At 36.5% G+C, this 22,665-nt stretch overlaps 2 protein-coding genes across 7 annotated transcripts in view; one reads left to right on the top strand and one right to left on the bottom strand.

Moving 5' to 3' along the window:
- Window positions 1-22,665, top strand: part of PTRH2 (peptidyl-tRNA hydrolase 2) — a 1,137,200-nt gene that overhangs the window by 363,634 nt on the left and 750,901 nt on the right. The window contains exon 1 of one of the 5 annotated variants that reach the window (XM_050764782.1): window positions 16,467-16,476. The exons of 3 other annotated variants lie outside the window; for them this stretch is intronic. The gene's annotated coding sequence lies outside the window, so the exon portion shown is untranslated. Of the gene's footprint in view, window positions 1-16,466; window positions 16,477-18,777; window positions 18,790-22,665 lie in introns of those variants that run through there. One more of the 5 variants, XM_050764785.1, reaches the window with a different exon arrangement.
- The window catches only part of BRIP1 (BRCA1 interacting helicase 1), a 176,950-nt gene that overhangs the window by 90,043 nt on the left and 64,242 nt on the right, over window positions 1-22,665 (bottom strand). For both annotated transcript variants that reach the window (XM_050764650.1, XM_050764651.1), the window contains 4 exons: window positions 14,804-14,958; window positions 11,860-12,025; window positions 11,291-11,431; window positions 7,407-7,568 (listed from right to left, as the gene is read on the bottom strand). In XM_050764650.1, coding sequence (XP_050620607.1) covers window positions 7,407-7,568; window positions 11,291-11,431; window positions 11,860-12,025; window positions 14,804-14,958 — 624 coding nt within the window. The remainder of the gene's footprint in view (window positions 1-7,406; window positions 7,569-11,290; window positions 11,432-11,859; window positions 12,026-14,803; window positions 14,959-22,665) is intronic.

The raw sequence follows: 22,665 nt of genomic DNA on the forward strand, positions 1-22,665 counted from the left end.
TCCCCCTGAAATGAATTCTAATGTAGGCTTTCTGTCTTCTGCATGGTCAATGTCAAACCCCTTTGAAATGGCATAGTATCAATACATTTAATAACTGCAGTCACTGTACTGTGTGAGAACTGACAATGGTACTGACAAAAGATTATAATAATGCGCTGGTTTGCTCTTATGTCTAGATTCTGAAACTCAATAGCAAATTTATTTTTGCTAATTTTATTGGATTTCTGATTTCAGCTCCAATATGTAAAGAACTGGAAGTCATCACACCTGTTTTACAACAGAAAAAAGTTAAACTAAAAATCAATGACTTTTCTGGGATCCATCTGAGAACTAAGGTCACAAGGCAAACTGCCACCCTGAAATCTGGAGAGACAGGTAAATATAGAGAATCATGGTCAAGACATGCTTACTAGGACAATGCCCACTAAAACACAAATTGACAGAAATAGATAATTTTAATGAATTGCTGGAGATAAAATGTTAACTAGTTTATAGGTAAGAAACTCCTAGGGGCTGTAATCTTGCCAGGGGGCCCACATTTTTTAAGATATTACCACCAAAAATCCCACCAGGTCCCCACAGTAAAGAGCCAAGAAAAATCCTACTGTTTCTGGCAGGAGGAAGGAAAAAAACAACCATTTTGAAATACGTCCAACGCATTCTCTAAAACAAAGGCCAGTCTGCCAGTAAGGAAGATTTTACCAGATCCTTATCCAATATGAGGGAAGGGATCATTTCCTAAACTGCAGTTCCCTGGTATTTAATCTTATGATATGAATGAAGAGTTCAGAAACACTTGTGAAGGTCACAGGCAAGGGACACAGTGATGCTAAAAGATTGAGACATAATCATAGGATTAGAAGATGCTTCCCATTCCGCATACCTTACCACAACATCAACAGGGCTCCAGAACAACAGCAGAGGGTTACAACAGAGACAGCCAGCTGCAAGGCTCAGATTCTATTTAAGAATAAGCTTTTAGGGACATTGGAGAGTAACTCAAGTCCATATTAAGAATTAATTAAAGAGCACCGGTCAAGATAACTACAAGGTAGTTATAAAAGACAGTATAAAATGTGTTTTAACATAGATATAAAAGACAATATAAAATGTATTCTTTGTTTTTAATTTTTTTCTATCTGATTTGAAAGTCAGTTGCAAAAGGTAATAATTATAAATCTGTGTTGAGAGACATACAATGTGTAAAGATGTAATTTTTATGATAATAATGACACAAGGTAGGATAAAAAAACAGCTACATAGGATTAAAGCTTCTGCATTCTATTGAAAATTAAATTAGTATTAATCAAACTATGTAAGATATTAACTATAATTGCCAGGACAACCACTAAGAAAATAACTAAAAAATACACAGTAAAAGAAAAGCCAAGGGAATTAAAGTGACACATTAGAAAAATTTAAATGGCACATTAGAAAATATCTATCTATTAGATTCAAAAGGCAATGACAGAGAAATAGAGGGGGAAAAGGCACCAGATACACAGAAAACAAACAGCAAAGTGGCATTCGTAGACACCAACTTATCACTAATTACATTAAACATAAATGGAGTAAACACTCCAGTTAAAAGGCAGAGATAAGCAGAATGAATTTTTTTAAATGCTCCAACTATATGCTGTCTATAAAAGACACACTTTAAATTTAGACACAAATAGGTTCAAAGTAAAAGGAATATTATTCAGCCATAAAAAGGAATAAAGTATTAATTCATCCCATAATGATGAACATGGAAACATTACACTATGTGAAAAAGACAGACACAAAAAGTCATATATTGTATGATTCAATTTAGATGAAATGTTCGGAAAAGGCAAATCTATAGAAACAGCAGATTAGTGGATACTAGGGAATAGCAGGTAAGAGTAGGCAGTGACTGTTAATGAGTAAGGAGTTTCTTTTTGGAGTCAGAAAAATATTCTGGAATTAGACAGTGGTGACGATTACACAGCTTTGTGAATATACTAAAAATGATTTCAATTGCAAAAATGGGCAAAGGATTTGAATAGGCATTTTTCTAAAGAAGATGTCTGAATTACTAATAAGCACATGAAAATATGTTTAACCTCACTAGTCTTCAGGGAACTGAAAATCAAAACCATAAGGAGACACTACACTTTATACCCATTAGAAAGGCTATTATCAAAAAAACATAAAATAAATATTGGCAAAAATGTGGAAAAATTGGAATCCTTGTGCATTCCTAGTGGGAATCTAAATTATGCACTGACTATTAAAAAAAGAGTTTGGTGGTTCTTCAAAAAGTTAAATTTAGGCTGGGCGCGGTGGTTCACGCCTGTCATCCCAGCACTTTGGGAGGTTGAGGCGGGCAGATCACCTGAGGTCAGGAGTTCAAGACCAGCCTGGTCAACATGGTAAAACCCTGTCTCTATTAAAAATACACAAAAATTAGCCATACGTGTTGGCGCACACCTGTAATCCCAGATACTCGGGAGGCTGAGGCAGGAGAATCACTGGAACCCGGGAGGCGGAGGTTGCAATGAGCCGAGATGGTGCCACTGCACTCCAGCCTGGGTGACAGAGCGAGACTCCATCTCAAAAAAAAAAAGTTAAATTTAGAATTATCACATGATCCAGAAATTACATTTCTAAGTATATATCCAAATGAATTGAAAGCAAGGTCACAAATAGATATTTGTACACCAATGTTCATAGCAGCATTATTCACAACAGGCAAAAGGTAGAAACAATCAAAATACTCATCGACAGATGAATGGATAAGCAAATGTGAGAGATATATATATCTCTCTATATGCACACATATATATGTATATACATATATACATATATAATGAAATATTATTCTGCCATAAAAAGGATTCTGATGTATGCTACAAGATGGATGAACCCTGAAAACTTTATGGTTAATGAAATTAATCAGAAACAAAGGACAAATATTGTATGATTCCACTTATATGAAGTAGCTACAATAGCCAAATTCACGGAGACACAAAGAATACTAGAGGGTAACAGGAAATGGGGAAAAGGAATCTGGGGAGTTATTTTGTGGGAACAGAGTTCTTATTTGGTATGATGAAAAGTTCTGGAAATAGATAGTGGTCACGGTTGTCTAACATTGCAAATGTGCTTAATTGTACACATACAAAAAATGCTAAGGCCAAAGGCAGTGGCTCATGCCTGTAATCTCAGCACTTTGGGAGGCCGAGGTGGGCAGATCATCTGAGGTCAGGAGTTCGAGACCAGCCTGACTAATCTGGAGGAACCCCATCTCTACTAAAAATACAAAATTAGCCAGGCGTGGTGGCGCATGCCTGCAATTCCAGCTACTCAGGAGGCTGAGGCAGAAGAATCACTTGAACCTGGGAGGCAGAGGTTGCCGTGAGCTGAGATCATACCATTGCACTCCAGACTGGGCAACAAGGGTGAAACTCCATCTCAAAAAAAAAAAAAAAACAGAGTTAAATTTTGTTATGCATATTTCACCACAATCAGAAATGACAATAAATATCAGAAAAATAAATAAAACACCTGCGAAGCCTCTGGGGATGTGGGACTGGGAAGAAAGGAGGAACAGTATTAGTGAAGGGAGCTGCTGTTTTTTCATTATAACCATTCTAACATTATTTAATAATGTATAAGAAGTATTTTGATAAATTATTTAAAGCTAAAAAAGAAATTAAAATGAAGAATTCAATGACAAATAACAAATAAGAAAGTTTCTATGATATGTATTATAAAGGATTACTATCCATACTATATATTTAAAAGCCCATACAGATCAATTAAAAAGATAAATACAACCAACACAAGCAGACAATAAACAAAAAGTTTTAAAGAATTAAACAAAAACCTGCAAAACAATTAACTGACAAACCTGACAAAAACAAAACCTGACAAAACCTGACAAACCTGATAAAAACAAGCAATGGGGAAAGGATTCCCTATTTAATAAATGGTGCTGGAAAACTGGCTAGCCAGATGTAGAAAGCTGAAACTGGATCCCTTCCTTACACTTCATACAAAAATTAATTCAAGATGGATTAAAGACTTAAATCTTAGACCTAAAACCATAAAAACCCTAGAAGAAAATGTAGGCAATACCATTCAGGACATAGGCAAGGGCAAAGACTTCCTGACTAAAACGCCAAAAGCAATGGTGACAAAAGCCAAAATTGACAAATGGGATCTAATTAAACTAAAGAGCTTCTGTACAGCAAAAGAAACTACCATCAGAGTGAACAGCCTACAGAACATTCTGTAGGCTCCCATCCCTACAGAATGGGAGAAAATTTTTGCAATCTACCCACCTGACAAAGGGCTAATATCCAGAATCTACAAAGAACTTAAATTTATAAGAAAACAACAACCCCATCAAAAAGTGGGCAAAGGATATGAACAGACACTTCTCAAAAGACATTTATGCAGCCAACAGACACATGAAAAAATGCCCATCATCACTGGTCATCAGAGAAATGCAAATCAAAACCACAATGAGATACCATCTCACACCAGTTAGAATGGTGATCATTAAAAAGTCAAGAAACAACAGATACAGGAGAGGATGTGGACAAATAGGAACGCTTTTACACTGTTGGTGGGAGCATAAATTAGTTCAACCACTGTGGAAGACAGTGTGGTGATTCCTCAAGGATCTACAACTAGAAATACCACTTGACCCAGCGATCCCATTACCGGGTATATACCCAAAGGATTATAAATCATGCTACTATAAAGACACATGCATATATATGTTTATTGCAGCACTATTCACAATAGCAAAGACTTGGAACCAACCCAAATGTCCATCAATGATAGACTAGAATAAGAAAATGTGGCACATATACACCATGGAATACTATGCAGCCATAAAAAAGGATGAATTCATGTCCTTTGCAGGGACATGGATGAAGCTGGAAACCATCATCCTCAGCAAAGTATCACAAGGACAGAAAACCAAACACCGCATGTTCTCACTCATAAGGCGGAAATTGAACAATGAGAACATTAGCAAAGTATCACAAGGACAGAAAACCAAACACCGCATGTTCTCACTCATAAGGCGGGAATTGAACAATGAGAACATTTGGACACAGGGTGGGGAACATTACACAGCGGGGCCTGTTTTGGGGTGGGGGAAGCGGGGAGGGATAGCATTAGGAGAAATACCTAATGTAAATGATGGGTGCAGCAAACCAACATGGCACATGTATACATATGTAACAAACCTGCACATTGTGCACATGTACCCTAGAACTTAAAGTATAATAATAAAAAAAAGAAACTATGAGATAATAAATGTTTACTGTTTTACGCCACAAAAAAATTAAACAAAAACCTGCAGAACAATTAATTTCACAATTAATCAAAGAGATAAACTAAATGGGAACAAAATATGTTTGAAGGATTTCTTGTGTCTTTATTTTTAATTGAAAAGGTAGAAGCAGAAAAATAATCTATTCATTTTGCTAATATATATACAATCACTAAAAAGTTATTTCAACGTTACAGTGTCTAGTCACCCAATTATAAATGTCTGTAACTAAAATTCATACTGTCTGCTATATGTATTCCAAGCCTAGCAGAAAAATGTCACCCAGACACCTCCTATCTCCCTTTTTGTGACTATGACTGGAAAATATAAAAAGGTTTTAGCAATGCAATAAGATTTTGCTTTTATCTCTTACATAATTGTGGAGTGAGTGCAGTTTCTATAATCCCATAAATAACTTTTCTTCCAATTTCCCAGAAGATATTTGTCTCCATATTTAAGAATTAAAAGTTTTACAAATTTTATTAGGTAAGACCAACTCCCTACATGTTTTGTTGTATGACTTAGTGTCAAGTTTAATTACTAGTTTTCCTAAATATAACTGCTTGGTGTAGATGTTCACACTGGAATACATCTTGTTTTCTATTAAGAATTTTAAAAAATGTTTATGTCCATTTTATTTTTAGATATTCTTGTAAAAAATTATCTGATTATCTTTTTGAAAACAAATCCTTTAATTTATCTACAAGAGACTAATTGCTTTAGTGTATCCCTAGCTATCGAAGTACATATATATAAAAAGACAATAGAGGAATCAAAATTATCAATATTATCATTCAAATATATTATTTCCAAATGCTTCTGTCCTTAGAGGTATAACTTCCTGTGGAAAAAAGAGAAGGAATGCCACTTCTCTACATTGGATTTAGGTTAGATTTTTATACAATGTGATGTTACTTTCAGGAATTATATGTGGTTTCAATGCTTTGAATATTAGGAGGACCAAAATATACTAAATACTTTCAAATTAACTAAAAAAAAATATTAAAAATCAGAGTGACTCTAAAAACAACAACAAAATTCTTCTGGCCAGATACATGAAGTAAAATGAGGGCAGCAAAGAAAATTTAGCTTAGATTAACTTTAATGAAACATTCAGAAATGTAATTTATGAAAATAAAAAGGAATGCTCCTTTCCTTTCTACTCTGAAAATATCAACTTGTCCCTAAGAATAAAAATAATGTACACATAAACACTTCTCCTATATAACTAACATTACTTGAAGACGTTCATTCTTTCAGATTGTTTTATTTTATTTTAAAGAGAGTCTTATTCTGTTGCCCACGCTGGAGTGCAGGGGTGCAATCATGGCTTACTGCAGCCTCAACCTCCTGGGCTCAAGCAATCCTCCCACCTCAGCCTCCCAAGAAGCTGGGACTATAGGTCTGTGCCACCATACCCAGCTAATTTTTGTATTTTGTAGAGGCAGAGAGTTTCACCATGTTCCCCAGGCTGGTCTTGAACTCCTAGGCTCAAGTGATCCTCCCAGCTCAGCCTCCCAAACTGCTGGGATTACAGGCATGAGCCACCATGTCCAGCCTTGCTCATTCAGACTTTTAAGTAAAACAGAGGTAGGATGATCAGGCAGTATCTTAATCAAAAAATAAGTAAAATAATATATGATGTTTAGAAAACTATAATTAGGCCAGACGCGGTGGCTCAAGCCTGTAATCCCAGCACTTTGGGAGGCCGAGACGGGCGGATCACGAGGTCAGGAGATCGAGACCATCCTGGCTAACACGGTGAAACCCCGTTCTACTAAAAAATACAAAAAACTAGCCAGGTGAGGTGGTGGGCGCCTGTAGTCCCAGCTACTCGGGAGGCTGAGGCAGGAGAATGGCGTGAACCCAGGAGGCGGAGCTTGCAGTGAGCTGAGATCCAGCCACTGCACTCCAGCCTGGGTGAGAGAGCGAGACTCCGTCTCAAAAAAAAAAAAAAAAAGAAAAGAAAACTATAATTATTACCTTGTTGCCTCTACCCTAGGAAGCTTACTGTGGTAATATTTAAATTAGCATGACAATGTTTAAAATATAAATGATTATTTAAAGGCAAAAGAAACAAGAAACATTCTCTTACCTTGTAAGATGGCAAGAAACACAAAATTCCTTGGCTCACAGTCTGGCACACAGATAACAAAAGTGCTCCCACTTCATCTTGGAACTCAAATGTTTCAGTATTCTGGAAGGTAGCACAGAGATTCCGACCCTTGGGGCCTGACCCAATGGTACCAACCCAAACCTAGAATATGAATATGTCATTATTAGAGTTATGCCTGAAAAATGCATGGAAATTAATATTTATTTGGAAGTATTTACATAAAAGATCAAGCAACAAGTTTAACAAAAATTTATTTTTAAATTGTGAGGGGTTTTTCTATTACCTTTAATTAATTGTATACAGATTTAATTTATAAAAGTTTTGCTTTAGGTAGATCACTAAATTCTCTTAGAGTGAAAATTCTTTGAAAGCAAAACAGGTTGTATCTGTCTTTATTTACTTAATAGCTTTGCAAAATGTAAGCATGTAACAAATTTTTGTTAGGTGAATAAATGAACAAATGAAATGATGAATATATACCAATAGCAGAATCAGATAATTCCAAAATACTGGGGATGAAGGCCAGTATAATTTGCCATAGGCAAGTGTCAAAAATGATAGGAACTACTCTTTCAAAAATTCACTGGTGCTCAAAGATCCTTAGTCATAGAAAAAAACCATACCCACCACAGCTTACAGTTATTTGCAATTCTATCTCCCTTATATGTAAAGAGACGGAGAGAGACAGAAGAAATTGTGCAAAATGTTAACAAGTGATGAATCTAGGTGAAGGATATAAAGATACTCACAATATTAATATTACCTTTTCAACTTTTCTGAAATTTCTAATTATTTTGAAATACAGTTGAAAGAATCAATAGATGAATAAATTATCAAAATGTAGCATTGAGTAGAAAAAAACAAACGTTTTCCTTTGCTCTCGCACCACAGCAATCAACACAGAAAACTTATGTGACCAAATGTGTGGGAGGTTTTCTCCACATACCAAGCAAACAATCAATTCTGCAACAGACATCAATTGGGTGTCCTCTAATTCAATTCAATTCTGACACTATCTACTGGAAGATAACTTCAGATCCCAGAGGTTGAGGGTTCAGTTCCCAAGACTGCCCCTGATTTCTGTTGCCAGTCACAGTTGTTTTACTTGTGCTTCTGACTGATCAGCTAGAAATCGGGCATCCCACAACCCTCTGCTTGGGTTCAATTAATTTGGTAGAGCTGCTCATAGAACCCAGGGACACATTTACCTACACTTATTGATTTGTTATAAAAGATATTACAAAGGATACAGATAAAGAGATGTATGTGGGAAGGGGCTCAGAGCTTCAATTCCCAGGCACATCACCCTCCAGGAACCTCCAGGTGTTCAGCTATCTGGAAGCTCTCTGAACCCTGTCCTTCTAGGTTTTTATGGAGGCTTCATTATGTAGGCATGATTGATTAAACCACTAGATATTAAAATAAAATTAACCTTTAGCACCATCTCCCCCAGGCCCTCCCCAGAGGTTGAGAAATGGGGGTGAAAATCCCAACTCTCCTATCATGTCTTGGTCTTTCCGGAGACCAGCCCCCATCCTGATGCTATCTAGGGGCCCCCTACCATTAGTCATCTCATTAGCATACAAAATATCACTTTGGAGATTCTAAGGATTTTAGGAGTTGTATGCCAAGAAATGGAGTGGAAGACCAAATATATATTATTATAAATCACAGGCATATACACACATGAAACATTATTCACCTTTAAAGAAGAAACTGGCACATACTACAACATAGATGAACTTTGAAGACATTATCTGCAACATGGACAAACCTTGAGGACATTATGCTAAGTAAAATAAGCCAGTCACAAAAATGACAAATACTTTATGATTCCACTTATATGAAGTACTTATAGTAATCGGATTCAGAGAAACAGAAAGTAGAATGGTAGTTACCAGGAGTTGGGGAAGGGGGAGAATAGAGAGCTATTGTTTAATGGGAACAGAGTTTCAGTTTTTCAAGAGGAGAATGTCTTGAGATTGGTTGCACAACAATATATACATACTTAATAAGACTGAGCTGTATACTCAAAAATGGTTAAGATGGCAAATTTTATGTCATGTATATTCTACCACAATTAAAGTTTTTAAAAAATTTAAGTTGAAGGAAAATATTATAGTATAACAGAATCCAGCTGCACAACTACATTATTATAATTCAGAGACATTACAGGTTAAATGGACTTCTGTGCAGTAGGTTGAGAACGTAGAGCCTGTAATAACATTCTTATGAGAAAACGTATGCTGAATTTACCAACTTCCTATATTTATCTGTGTCTCTAAAGAAAGCAACTTGAAAATGTGGAACATGTATTCTTCCTTCACTGCTGTTGATAGTCACATTTCTCAACAGGAACACTCTGGCATTTGGAAAGCACAATTCTTAGTTATATAGGAGTTTAGCATTCTAGGTTCCCAACTACCAAATGCCGTAGTTGCTCCCAGGTAATTGTGAGAACCACAAATGTTCCCACCATAAACCTGTGTATATAGCTTAACAAAGAACTAGCCTTGTGTTAGGCACACAGGTGATGTTAACTTAACCACTTTAGCATTAACCACAGCTTAACATCACCTGTGTGCCTAACTACTTTAAAATACTTCATAAAAAGAAACCAGAAGGCATAATGAAAAATGATAATCTATACATTTCTACAAAAATTAAAATAACATTTAGTAGGCATCGTTATAAAACATTAAAATCTTAAATCATGGGACTCATAAGAGTACATTTTAATTCATTTCAGATATTCAAACGTGCTGAACACTTGCTAAATACCAGCTATTAATCTAGGCACAGAGGAAGAATGTGAATGTAAAAGGAAGAATCAGGATACACTATAGTCTAATGGAAAAGAGAAGCATAATTATACAAGCTGGGCATGGTAGTACATGCCTGTAGTCCCAGCTACTCAGGACGCTGAGGCAGGTGGACTGCTTGAGCCCAGGAGTTTGAAGCCAGCCTGGGCAACATAGCGAGACCTTGTCTCTAAAAAGATAAATAAAGTCTGGCCAACATGGCAAAACCCCATCTCTACTAAAAATACAAAAATGCACAAAGCATGGTGGCACACACTCATAATCCCACCTACTGAGAAGGTTGAGGCAGGAGAGTGGCTGGAACCCAGGAGGCGAAGGCTGCAGTGAGCTGAGATCGCACCACTGCACTCCCGCCTGGAGGACAGAGCAAAATTGTGTCTGAAAAAATAAAAGTAAAAATAAAAACACAGAGATAAATAAATTAGATATAAATAGGCCGGGCATGGTGGCCTGTAATCCCAACACTTTGGGAGGCCAAGGCAGGTGCATCATTTGAGGGCAGGAGTTCAATACCACCCTGGACAACACGGTGAAACCCCATCTTTACTAAAAATAAAAAATAAAAAATTAGCCAGGCGTGTGGCGCACACCTGTAATCTCAGCTACTCGAGAGGCGGAGGCGGGAGAATTGCTTAAACCTGAGTGAGCCAAGATCACACCACTGCCCTCCAGCCTGGGCAACAGAGCGAGATTCTGTCTCAAAAAAATAAATAAATAAATAAATAAATAAATAAAATACAAATAATTATACCATGAGAACTAAATAAATCAAAATTTTGTTTTCATTACAAAACTAAAACTTATTTAAAAGAAGAAGCTGAAATACAGCCTTTTGCATCCCAAGTGACTGGATTATTTCCTTCTCTAGACACACTATTAAGTAGCTGACAGATTTTCTTTTATTATAAAACTGGAATGTTGAATTTCCTATCAAGATTTACTTCCTGGCACTTCAAGTACCTTCTAACTTGTTTATATAGAGTTATACTGAAGTAAGTAGAAACACTGAAGGCCTTCAAAAAAAAAAAAAAAACAACTAACCTGTGAATTTTTAATGACATGATTAGCCTCCAGCTGGACAGTAAATGTAACACCAAGTTCTGACGAAAAGGATTTCATTGGTGATAATGTACCAGATGTCAAAACAATAGTCTGAACTTTGCCATTAATATCTGAAAAGGCCTAAAAGAAAACAACATTAGATAAATAAAATTATCTTTAAAAGAGGCTGGGCAAAGTGGCTCACACCTGTAATCCCAGCACTTTGGGAGGCTGAAGCAGAAAGATCACTTGAGTCTAGGAGACCAGCCTGGGCAATATGGTGAAACCCCGTCTCTACAAAAAATAGAAAAATTAGCCGAGCATAGTGACCCTTGCCTATAGTCCCAGCTACTCGGGAGGCTAAGGTGGGAGGATCGCTTGAGCCCGGGAGGTCAAGGCTGCAGTGAGCTAGATTGCACCACTGCACTCCAGCCTGGGTGAAGAGCAAGATCCTGCCTCAAAACAACAACAACAACAACAAACAACTATTTTTAAAAGAGTCAACCATATTTATTAAAATGCTGGTACTGAGCAGGAAGACAAAATCTCCTTTTACATGATGAGCTTACCACAGCTGGATTTAAGCACCAAAAGTTTAGCACACGAACTGCCGTTTTCTGTCGTGAATGTTTCTTATTTTTTGGTAGAATCAACAACCCATTTTTATCTGAAATATCAATCTGATTTGTCCAGGAGTAAGTCTGTTGAATTGCAATTTTATAATCATCTGCAAATCTAGATGCAAAGAAAATGCTAATTAAGTGGCAAAACTTTGTAAAACCTATGACCCAGCTACATACAATATAGAAACTGATTACATTAAAACTCATTTGAAAGAGCTGGTACCTTCCTATTCAAAAATAACATTCTCCTTACCATTAATTAAATTCAGTAATTCTGATATTAATTAAGTCATTAAATCATAGAATCAACTGATTCTCAGAGGGAATATTAGAAATAATCTAACCATCTATCTTTTACCAGCTACTTCCTAACCTCATTTTCAAACATTACATATGTCAGGGCAGAAGCAGAATTAAAATCCAGGCCTCCTAACTCCCAGTCCAGAGCTCTCTGCATGCTCTACTATATGATGAGTTACAAAATAGAAAACAGCATTATGGTTAAAGAAACTAAAAGGTGGGTTATACTTTTTTATTACATGAGAAAACAGAAAGATAATTTTTACTGAAAGTTTTTAAAGTATTAGCAACAAATTTATAAAATTGTTACATTCCTTTGAAACCTGAGTCTCAGCCTTCATCTACTTTTAATGAAGGTGCTGAACCAAATGACATCTGTGATACCATCCAGTTTATAACTACTTTCAATATCAATCTAGAAAATGGCTAAGCTTAAAAAGAATAAAATGTGGCTGGGCATGGTGGCTTACACCTGTGATCCCAGCACTTTGGGAGGCTGAGGCAGGCAGATCACGAGGTCAGGAGTTTGAGACTAGCCTGGCCAACATGGTGAAACCCTGTCTCTACTAAAAATACAAAAAATTAACCGGGCGTGGTGGCTGGTGCCTGTAGTCACAGCTATTCGGGAGGCTGAGGCAGGAGAATGGCGTGAACCCGGGAGGTGGAGGTTGCAGTGAGTCAAGATCACACCACTGCACTCCAACCTGGGAGACAGCAAGACTCCGTCTCAAAAAAAAGAAAAGAAAACAAAGGGGAAATCTTCATGATATCAGATTTGGTCATGATTTACTGGATGTGACACTAAAAGTACAGGCAACAACAAAAAAGGAGAAAGATAAATTGGATTTCCACAAGATTAAAAAGCTTTTCTGCATCAAAGTATACTATCAATAAATGAAAAAACAACCCACAGAATGGGAGAAAATATTTGTAAAGCATAAATCTCTTACAAGACTGACATCCGGAATATATAAATAACTACAACTCAACAACAACAACAAAACAGTAATTAAAAAATGGGCAAAAGACTCCAACAGATATTTCTCCAAAAGAGACATACAATTGGCCAATAAGCACATGAAAAGATTCTCAACATCTCTAGTCATTAGGAAATACAAATAAAAACCAGATGAAATCACTTGATACCTATTAGGATGGCTATTATAAAAAAATAAAATAACAAGTGTCAGCAAAATAACAATTCTGATATATGCTGCTACATAAACTGTTGGCAAGGATGTGTAGAAACTGGAACCCTTGTGCATTGATAATGGGAATGGAAAATAATGCAGTTGCTGTGGGAAACAGTATAGTGAGTTCTCAAAAAGTTAAATGCAGCATTACCATATGATCCTGCAATTCCACTGCTAGGTACTTATATACACCCAGAAGAACTGAAAGCAGAACTCAGATATTTGTACACCAACGTTCATAGTAGCATTGTTTACAATAGGCATAAGATGAAAATAACCCGAATGTCCATTAACATAAGAACAAATTAACAAACTGTGGTATATATATACAACGGAATGTTATTCAGCCATAGAAAGGAATGAAATTCTGATATATGCTACTACATAAATGAATTCTGAAAACACTGTGCTAAGTTAATTGAAATAAGCCAGACAAAAAAAGACAAACATTGTATGATTTCTCTCATGTGAAATACCTAAAAAGGACTTCATAAGATGAAAATAGAATACAGGTTAGCAGGGGATGAGGGGAAAGACTCTAGGGAGTTATTATTTCATGGGTACAGAATTCCTATTTGGAATGATAAAAAAATTTCTGGAAATCTCTGGAAATGAGTACAATGTACAACATTGCAAACATACTGTACTTAATGGCATGGAGTTGTATACATAAAATGGTTAAAATGGTATATTTTATGTATATTTTACCACATACACAAAAAAATACCAGAACTAGGTTCTACTATAACTTAAGTTATAGGATGAGAGGGATTGGTTGTTTTTCATTTTCCACAGTTCGTACAATAAAAAAGGGACTTTCTGACACTGTAGGAACATAAGAAAACTTTAGCAATAGAAGATAAAAATTTAATATGATTTAATTAAATATGTTTAATGATTTCAATATTCATTAATATAAAAGACTAATTTTGGCCAGGTTGGGCTCACGCTTACAATCCTAGCACTTTGAGAGGCTGAGGTGGGAGGATCACTTGAGGCCAGGAGTTTAAGACCATCCTGTTCAACATAGTGAGATCTCATCTCTACAAAAAAAATTAAAAATTAGCTGGGTGTGGGCTGTGCACACCTGTAATCCCAGCTACTCAGGAAACAGGTGGGAGGATTGCTTAAGCCCAGGAGGTCAAGGCTGCAGTGAGCTGTGATCACACAACTACACTTCAGCCTGGGTGACAGAGCAAGTCCCTGTCTCAAAAAAGCATCAGACTAATTTCAATTCCTCTAAGCCTGTGTCAATAACAGCAAATATATAATAATACCTATAACACTTGTTTCAATTCTCCTATTTACTCACCCAAAATTGGTATGTATTAAACACATGCTAGCACCCAAATTAGGCTATTTTTAAAGGAAAATACACATTAGTTATCTTCACTTACCTGCTATTTTGCCTAAAAAGATAGTCAAGCACCATAAAAAGTCCTTTAAGCATTATTTGAGTTGATGCACTAATAATAGGTACTTCTCTTGCCTCCTCTTTACCATAAATTGGTGAGATTTTTTCCTCTTTTTGAAGAACAGCAGAAAAATGTCCCTATAAGAAATTACCAAATTAAGTGTAGAGGGGTTGGGAGGGAATTGGAAATAGAAACTTCTCAAAAATATAATGAAACCCAAACAAAACATGCATTGAAATTTTAGGTGAACAGAATTGCTATAGTTTGATAGTCTGACTTCTCCGAATCTCATATTGAAATGTGATCCCCAGTAATGGAAGTGGGGCATATTGGAAGGTTTGAGATCATGGCGGGTAGATACCTCATGAATAGATTAACACCCTCCCTACGTGGAGAGGAGGTGAGTTAGTGCTCTGTTAGTTCCCATGAGAGCTGGTTGTTAAAAAGAGCCTGACACCTCCCTCCCTTCTCTCTCTCGCTTCTTCTCTTGCCATATGATCTGTACAAACCAGCTCCCTTTCACCTCTTGCCATGACTAGAAGCAGGCTAAGGTTCTCAAAAGCAGATGTTGGTGACATGCTTCTTATACAATAACCAAATAAACCTCTTTTCTTTATAAGTTACCCAGCCTCAGGTATTTCTTTGTAGCGATACAAACAGACTAAGACAATTATTAACAGCACAATACTATCAATGTATTTTAGATTGCCATATTAGCAAAATTCTCCTCAGAGTCAAAGACTCTTCAATAATAAGTTAGTATTTAGAAGATTCATTACTTCTCGGTCAATCAGGGTATTATTTGGTGCCTTTCAGAAGTAAGGAATTAAATAAAAATATAGCAAGTAGCTTCTCCAAAAGTCTTTAAAGAATTGATATGTTGCCTTAAATCCATGAATTATTTCCAGAAAGTAATTTTGATGCTGAGAATAATATGACTACATCACAAGCAAAGCTAAATGACTTAAGGAAACAATACATGTTAAATAACAAAATGTATGTTAACTGGCTCATTGGTCTTTACATGGCTCGTAAGTTTTAATAATGGATGAAAGTACGGACAATAAGACAAAATTATAAGAAAACAGAAGAGTATGTTTCCCAGATTGTAAAAGAGAAAATTCTGGATACTGAAGCAATAAAAGATATTGGTGACAACTCTGATGTCTGACAATAAAATGTGTTCAATGAAAATAAAACGAGGAAATAGGATAAATAAGAACGATACATTTTAGTATTCAGATATATTGTGAAACAACACAAATCTATAAGAGTAAAAATCAGCCTTACTGAACAAAACATTAAAGAATACAAATAAGTAGAAAGACTTAAAAAACCAACAAAGAACAAACAAGAAAGACAACATGAATGTGGAAAAATATGCAGCCCTGCAATGAAATACAAATATCAAACTATTCTTTTTGAAAAATGAAGTCCCCCCAGCAACACCTTACATCAAGGCTTAATATCCTTCTCCAACACTGGCAGAACACTGGCAATTTACTCTGATAAAATATAGAAAATATAAACTACTAAAGGTGAGGCGCTGTACTAAAAACAGAAGGGCTAAATGAAATACTACATATTGAATCATGAGAGTACTCCGAGCTCAATTCCCATTAGGTTACCCACACATTGGCAGCTGGGTTGGGGGGGGTAGAAAAATAGAAAACTAAGCAATGGAAAAATAAATAAAAAGTTAATTATGGTTCCTTAGGAAACATACATAAAGCTGCATAAAAATATAATCAAGTAAGCTACATTACATTACTATCATGAGCTATAATAATACATACACATGATGATATCCACACTGAATATCAATATAACTATACTGGCAGAATAAAGAGTGAAGAGAGAAAAGAAAGAAGGGAAGAAAAGGAGGAAGCAAAGGAGGAAGAGAGCGCGTATGCGTGTGTGTGTGTCAGAGAAGAGTGTGTGTGTGTCTAAAGGAGCTAAATCATCATTATAATTAAGAGAAAGTCAACAGAGAACATCTAAAATTGAAAACTCAAAAGAAGCAGAACCCACGTTATTTTTTTAAATGTGGTTAAATATCAGAAAAAACCACTACAAGAGATAAAAGTGAGAATTGGGATTGAGGAGTGGGTCAGAGGAATACTTTTCTCAACAGAACTAATTGTATATAGTATATAGTATATAATATAGTATTAATATAGTATATAATATAGTATATATAGTATATAATAAAAATATATTATATGTATATGATATAAAATAATATAAAAATAACCCACAGAACTCACTTTTAAAAGGTAAATTTTAAGCATATGAATTAAATTATAGCTCAATGAAGTTGTCAATTAAAAAATTTTTAACCACAGCAAACATTTCAATAAAGGGTGCAATACTAGTAATTGCTCCTTTAAGCAACAAAACCAGGATGTCTTTTTCTTTTTTTTATTCTTCTTTTTTTTTTTTTTGAGACGGAGCCTCGCTCTGTCGCCCAGGCTGGGGTGCAGTGGCGCGATCTCGGCTCACTGCAAGCTCCGCCTCCCGATTCATGCCATTTTCCTGCCTCAGCCTCTCAGGTAGCTGGGACTACAATCTCCCACCACCACACCCGGCTAATTTTTTGTATGTTTTTTAGTAGAGACAGGGTTTCACCGTGTTAGCCAGGATGGTCTCGATCTCCTGACCTTGTGGTCTGCCCGCCTCGGCCTCCCAAAGTGCTGGGATTACAGGCATGAGCCACGGTACCCGGCCCAGGATGTCTTTTTCATTGCCTGTGATAAACAACGCACTGGAAGTCTGCGCCAGCATAGTAAGAAACAAAAACATGAAGAAATTAGAAAGAAATGAGAAAGAAGCCGGTCATTATTCAGACAATACGGTTATCTATATGGAAAATTTAAGATAATCTGTGGACAAACTTGTAAAATAATTCAACAAGGTGGTTAATAAGACAATTATAAGATAAATAAAAATCAAACACCAGTTTGATATAGCAATAACAATTAAAAACGTAATTTTAAAAATATATCATTTGTAATGGAAACAGAAACTTTAAGCTACCGAAGAATAAATCTAACCAAAAGTATCTAATCTTTTAAAAATAAAATTATAAAATGTTATTGAAAGATAGGAAGAAATCATAATGAAGAACTATATCTTGTCATGAATGGGAGAACTTCATAATGTAAATACATGAATTCTTTCCAAATTAATCTATAAATACAGTGCAATTACAATAAAAGTTCCAACAGAACTTTTCCTAAAGATTATAAGCTAATTCTAAAATTCAAATGGCTGAGTAAAACAAAGGACAGCTGATACAATTCCAAAGGAAAATAATAAAGTGAGGGATATGCCTTACTATATATAAGCACTTTTCTTATCATTAATTAACAAACGTGACAAATTAGAGAAAAAGAATGGTGGAACAGAATCAAGTCCAAATATAAATTCACACATATATGAAAATTAGAGGGGCTGGGTGTAGCGGTTCACTCTTGTAATCCCAGTGCTTCAGGAGGCCGAGGTGGAAGGATGGCCTGAGGCCATGAGTTCAAGACCAGCCTAGGCAACATAGTGACACCCTGTCTTTACAAAACATAAAAAAATTAGGCCAGGTGTGGGTGGCTCACACTTGTAATCCTAGCACTTTGAAAGACCGAGGCAGGTGGATCACTTGAGCTCAGGAGCTGGAGACCAGCCTGGGCAACATGACAAAACCCCATCTCTATAAAAAATAAATAAATAAATACAAAAAATGAGCCAGGCGTGCAAATATACACCATGGAATACTATGCAGCCATAAAAAAGGATGAGTTCATGCCTTTTGTAGGGACATGGATGAAGCTGGAAATCATCATTCTCAGCAAACTATCACAAGGACAGAAAACAAAACACTGCATGTTCTCACTCAGGGGTAGGAATTGAACAATGAGAACACTTGGACACGGGATGGGGAACATCACACACGGGCCTGTCGTGGGGTGGGGGGAACGGGGAGGGATAGCATTAGGAGATACACCTAATGTAAATGACGAGTTAATGGGTGTACCACACCAACATGGCAGATGTATACATATGTAACAAACCTGCACATTGTGCACATGTACCCTAGAACTTAAAGTATAATAATAATTAAAAAAATAAAGAATTACCATTTGACCCCGCAATCCTCTTACTTGGTATATACCCAAAAGAAAATAAATGGCTCTACCATAAAAAAATAAATAAATAAATAAATAAAAGAGCCAGGCGTGGTGGCATGCTTGTGGTCCCAGGTACTTGGGGGTGCTGAGGCACAAGAATTGCCTGAACCTGGAAGGCAGAGATTGCAGTGAGCTGAGATCACACCACTGCACTCCAGCCTGGGTAACAGAGTGAGATTCTGTCTCAAAATGAATAAATAAATAAATAATTAGCCAGGTGTGGTGATGCATGCCTGTAGTCCCAGCTACTGAGGAGTCTGTGGCAGGAGGATCCCTTAAGACCAGAAATCCAAGGTTACAGTGAGCTATGAATGCACCATTGCACTTCATTCTGGGCAACACAGCAAGACCCTGTCTCTTAAAAACAAAGTTAAAAAATAATTTTTTTAATTAAAAAAAAGAAAATTAAATAGGTAGCAGAGGTGGCATTACAAATTAGAGGGAAATTAATATGCCCCATTTAGGAAACAGTGCTGGGACAATTCTCTATCCATACAGGAAAAAAATTGATTCATAAATTCACAACATAAACAAAATGAATCCAAGGCTTTGCAAAAGTATTTATAAATCCCATCCTTTATAAACAATAAATACCTTAAAACTTTTAGGAGAAATATAACATAGGATAAGAAAAGACTGCTTGAAGTAAATTCAAAAACCACAATTCATAAGGGATGTTCATATCAGAACTGTTTATTACACTGGGAAACTGGAAATAACCTATATTTCAACTTACCAGATTAATCAATTTAGAATATGTACACTCACAAAAATGCTACACTGCAGTTAAAAATTATGTGAAGGAATCTTTAAATAGGAAAAGTATACATAATATATTGTTAAATTAAAAGAGGCTAAAAGAAATGTGTCATACCAGAAATATATTTATAATAAGCAAATATGGGAATAGAAGGCATAAGGAGACATAAATCACAATGTGCATAATGTTCATCTTTGAGTTTATGAGTCATTTTTCTTTGTGCCATTCTGTATTTTCCAGTTTTTTTCTTCGACATACATTTTATTTGTACATTTTATAACTGACATGTAACATATACAGTAGAATGAACTAATCTTACATGTACACCTCACTAAATACACACACCTCCCCATGTAACTAACACCCAACCAGGATACAAAACATTCCTAGAATCCCAGATATTACTTTGTGCCCCTTCTCAGCCCAAACTGCTCTGAACCCCCACATAGTTGTCAACTTCTGTCACCATAATTAGGTTGGTCTGTTCTTCAATTTCATAAAAATAGATTTATACAGTTTATACCCTTTTGAATCTGGTTTCCTTCACCTAACATAATATTTAAGATTCATCTAGGGTCAGGCGCGGTGGCTCCTAGCACTTTGGGAGGCCATGGTGGGTGGATCACCTGAGGTTGGGAGTTCGAGGCCATGGTGAGCAGATCACTTGAGGTTGGGAGTTCAAGGCCAGCCTGACCAACATGGAGAAACTCCGTCTCTACTAAAAATACAAAAAATTAGGCGTGGTGGCGCATGCCTGTAATCCCAGCTATTCATGAGTCTGAGGCAGGAGAATCACTTGAACCCAGGAGGCAGAGGTTGCAGTGAGCTGAGATCGTGCCACTGCACTTCAGCCTGGGCAACAAGAGTCCAATTCCATCTCAAAAAAAAACAAAAAAAAAAAACAAAAAACTATATGGTTGTGTTGGAAGTAGTTCATTTTTTATTGCTATGTAGTATTCTACTATGTGAATATGCTACAATTTATCCCTTTGTTTAAAAACAGGGCCTTGCCTTGTGCCCCAGCCTGGAGTGTAGTGGTGCAATCACGGTTCACTGTAGCCTCAACCTCCTGGGTTCAGGTGATCCTCCTGCCTCAGCCTCCCAATTAGCTGGGACTACAGCACACTGCCACCATACCCGGCTAATTTTTTGTATTTTTTTTGTAGAGACAAGGTCTCACTATATTGCCCAGGCTGGTCTTGAACTCCTGGCCTCAAGCAATCTGCCAGCTGCAGCCTCTCAAAGTGCAGGATTACTGGCATGCACCATCACCCTCAGCCCCATTTTACTGTTATATAAATAACTTTCAAAATGCAAACAATTTATGCAAAAAAAATTATAAAAGATGTCACAACATGGAAAAATTCTTATAATAGACACCACGTTGCATTTTAAAAGTGCAGGGCAAAAATTTATGTATATCCTGATTAAAATATATGTTTTAATAGTCACATACCCAGAATGTTATTGTGATCATGTTAGCAATTATTTTCATCATTTTTTGTTCAAAAACCTCTTTGAGAAATAACATCAGCAAGATGGAAGAATTTAAGTTTTCCAACCCTAGCACTTTGGGAGGCCAAGGCAGGCGGATCACTTGAGATCAGGAGTCTGACACCAGCCTGGCCAACATGGTGAAATCCCGTCTCTGCCAAAAATACAAATATTAGTCGGGCATGGTGGGGCATGCCTGTAGTCCCAGCAACTTGGGAGACTGAGGCATGAGGATGGCTTGAACACGGAGGCAGAGGTTGCAGTGAGCTGAGATCACACCACTGCCCTCCAGCCTGGACAACAGAGTGAGACTTTGTCTCAAAAAAAAAAAAAAGAATTTGAGTTTTCCATTGTCATCTCCCAACAATGAACCAATTCTGACAACCACCCACATATGAGAGTACCTTTGTTAAGAGTCTAAGAGTCTAGCAGAGAAGTTCCAGGACCCCATTGGAGCAAAAAATCCAAGAACAGATGCATTGAAGAGGGCAAAAAGTATAGTTTCATATTATCCACATCACCCCTGCCCTATGGAAGTACAGCTCAGTGCCAAGAGAGCCTCCATTAGCCCACAATTCTTCCCATGGGGAAAAGTGAGAATATAGTGAGTGATTAATGAAATAAAGAAAATGTGGCACATATATATAATGAAATATTATTCAGTCTTAAAAAAACAAGAAAATTTTGCCATTTGCAACAACATGGATGAACCTGGAAGTATTATGTTATCTGAAATAAGCCTGATAGACAAATACTGCATGCTATCACTCATATGTATAATCTAAAAAAGTTGTACTCATAAAAGCAGAGTCCTCAGCCCCAAAGTTCACTGGCAAAGATACAGAACAACAGGAACTTTTGTTCATTGCTGGTGGGAATGCAAAATGGTACAGCCACTTTTTGTCAAGAGACAAAGTCTTGCTATGTTGCTCAGGCTGGAGAGCAGCTATTCACAAGCACACAATCATAGTGCACTACAGCCTCAAATTCCTGGGTTCAAGCAATCTTCCTGCCTCAGCCACCCAAGTAGCTAAGACTACAGCCGCATGCCACCATACCCAGCAGTTACAGCCACTTTTGAAGACTGTTAGCAGTTTCTTGCAAAGCTAAACACAGTCTTACCATATAATACAACAATTGTGTTCCTAAGTATTCATACAAATGAGTAGAAAGCTTATCACTAATAGAAATGTTTATAGCAGCTTTATTCACAATTGCCAAAAACTGGAAACCATCAATGTGTCTTTCAGTAGGTGAATGGATAAACTGTGGTACATCCAGATAACGAAATATTATTCAGCTATAAGAAGAAATGAGCTATCAAGGCAAAAAAAATGCATGGAGGAATCTTAAATGCATATTGTTAAGTTAAAGAAGCCAGTCTGAAAAGACTACATACTGCACAATTT

The sequence above is a fragment of the Macaca thibetana genome, chromosome 16 (assembly GCF_024542745.1).
Source record: "Macaca thibetana thibetana isolate TM-01 chromosome 16, ASM2454274v1, whole genome shotgun sequence".
Classification (NCBI taxonomy): domain Eukaryota; kingdom Metazoa; phylum Chordata; class Mammalia; order Primates; family Cercopithecidae; genus Macaca; species Macaca thibetana.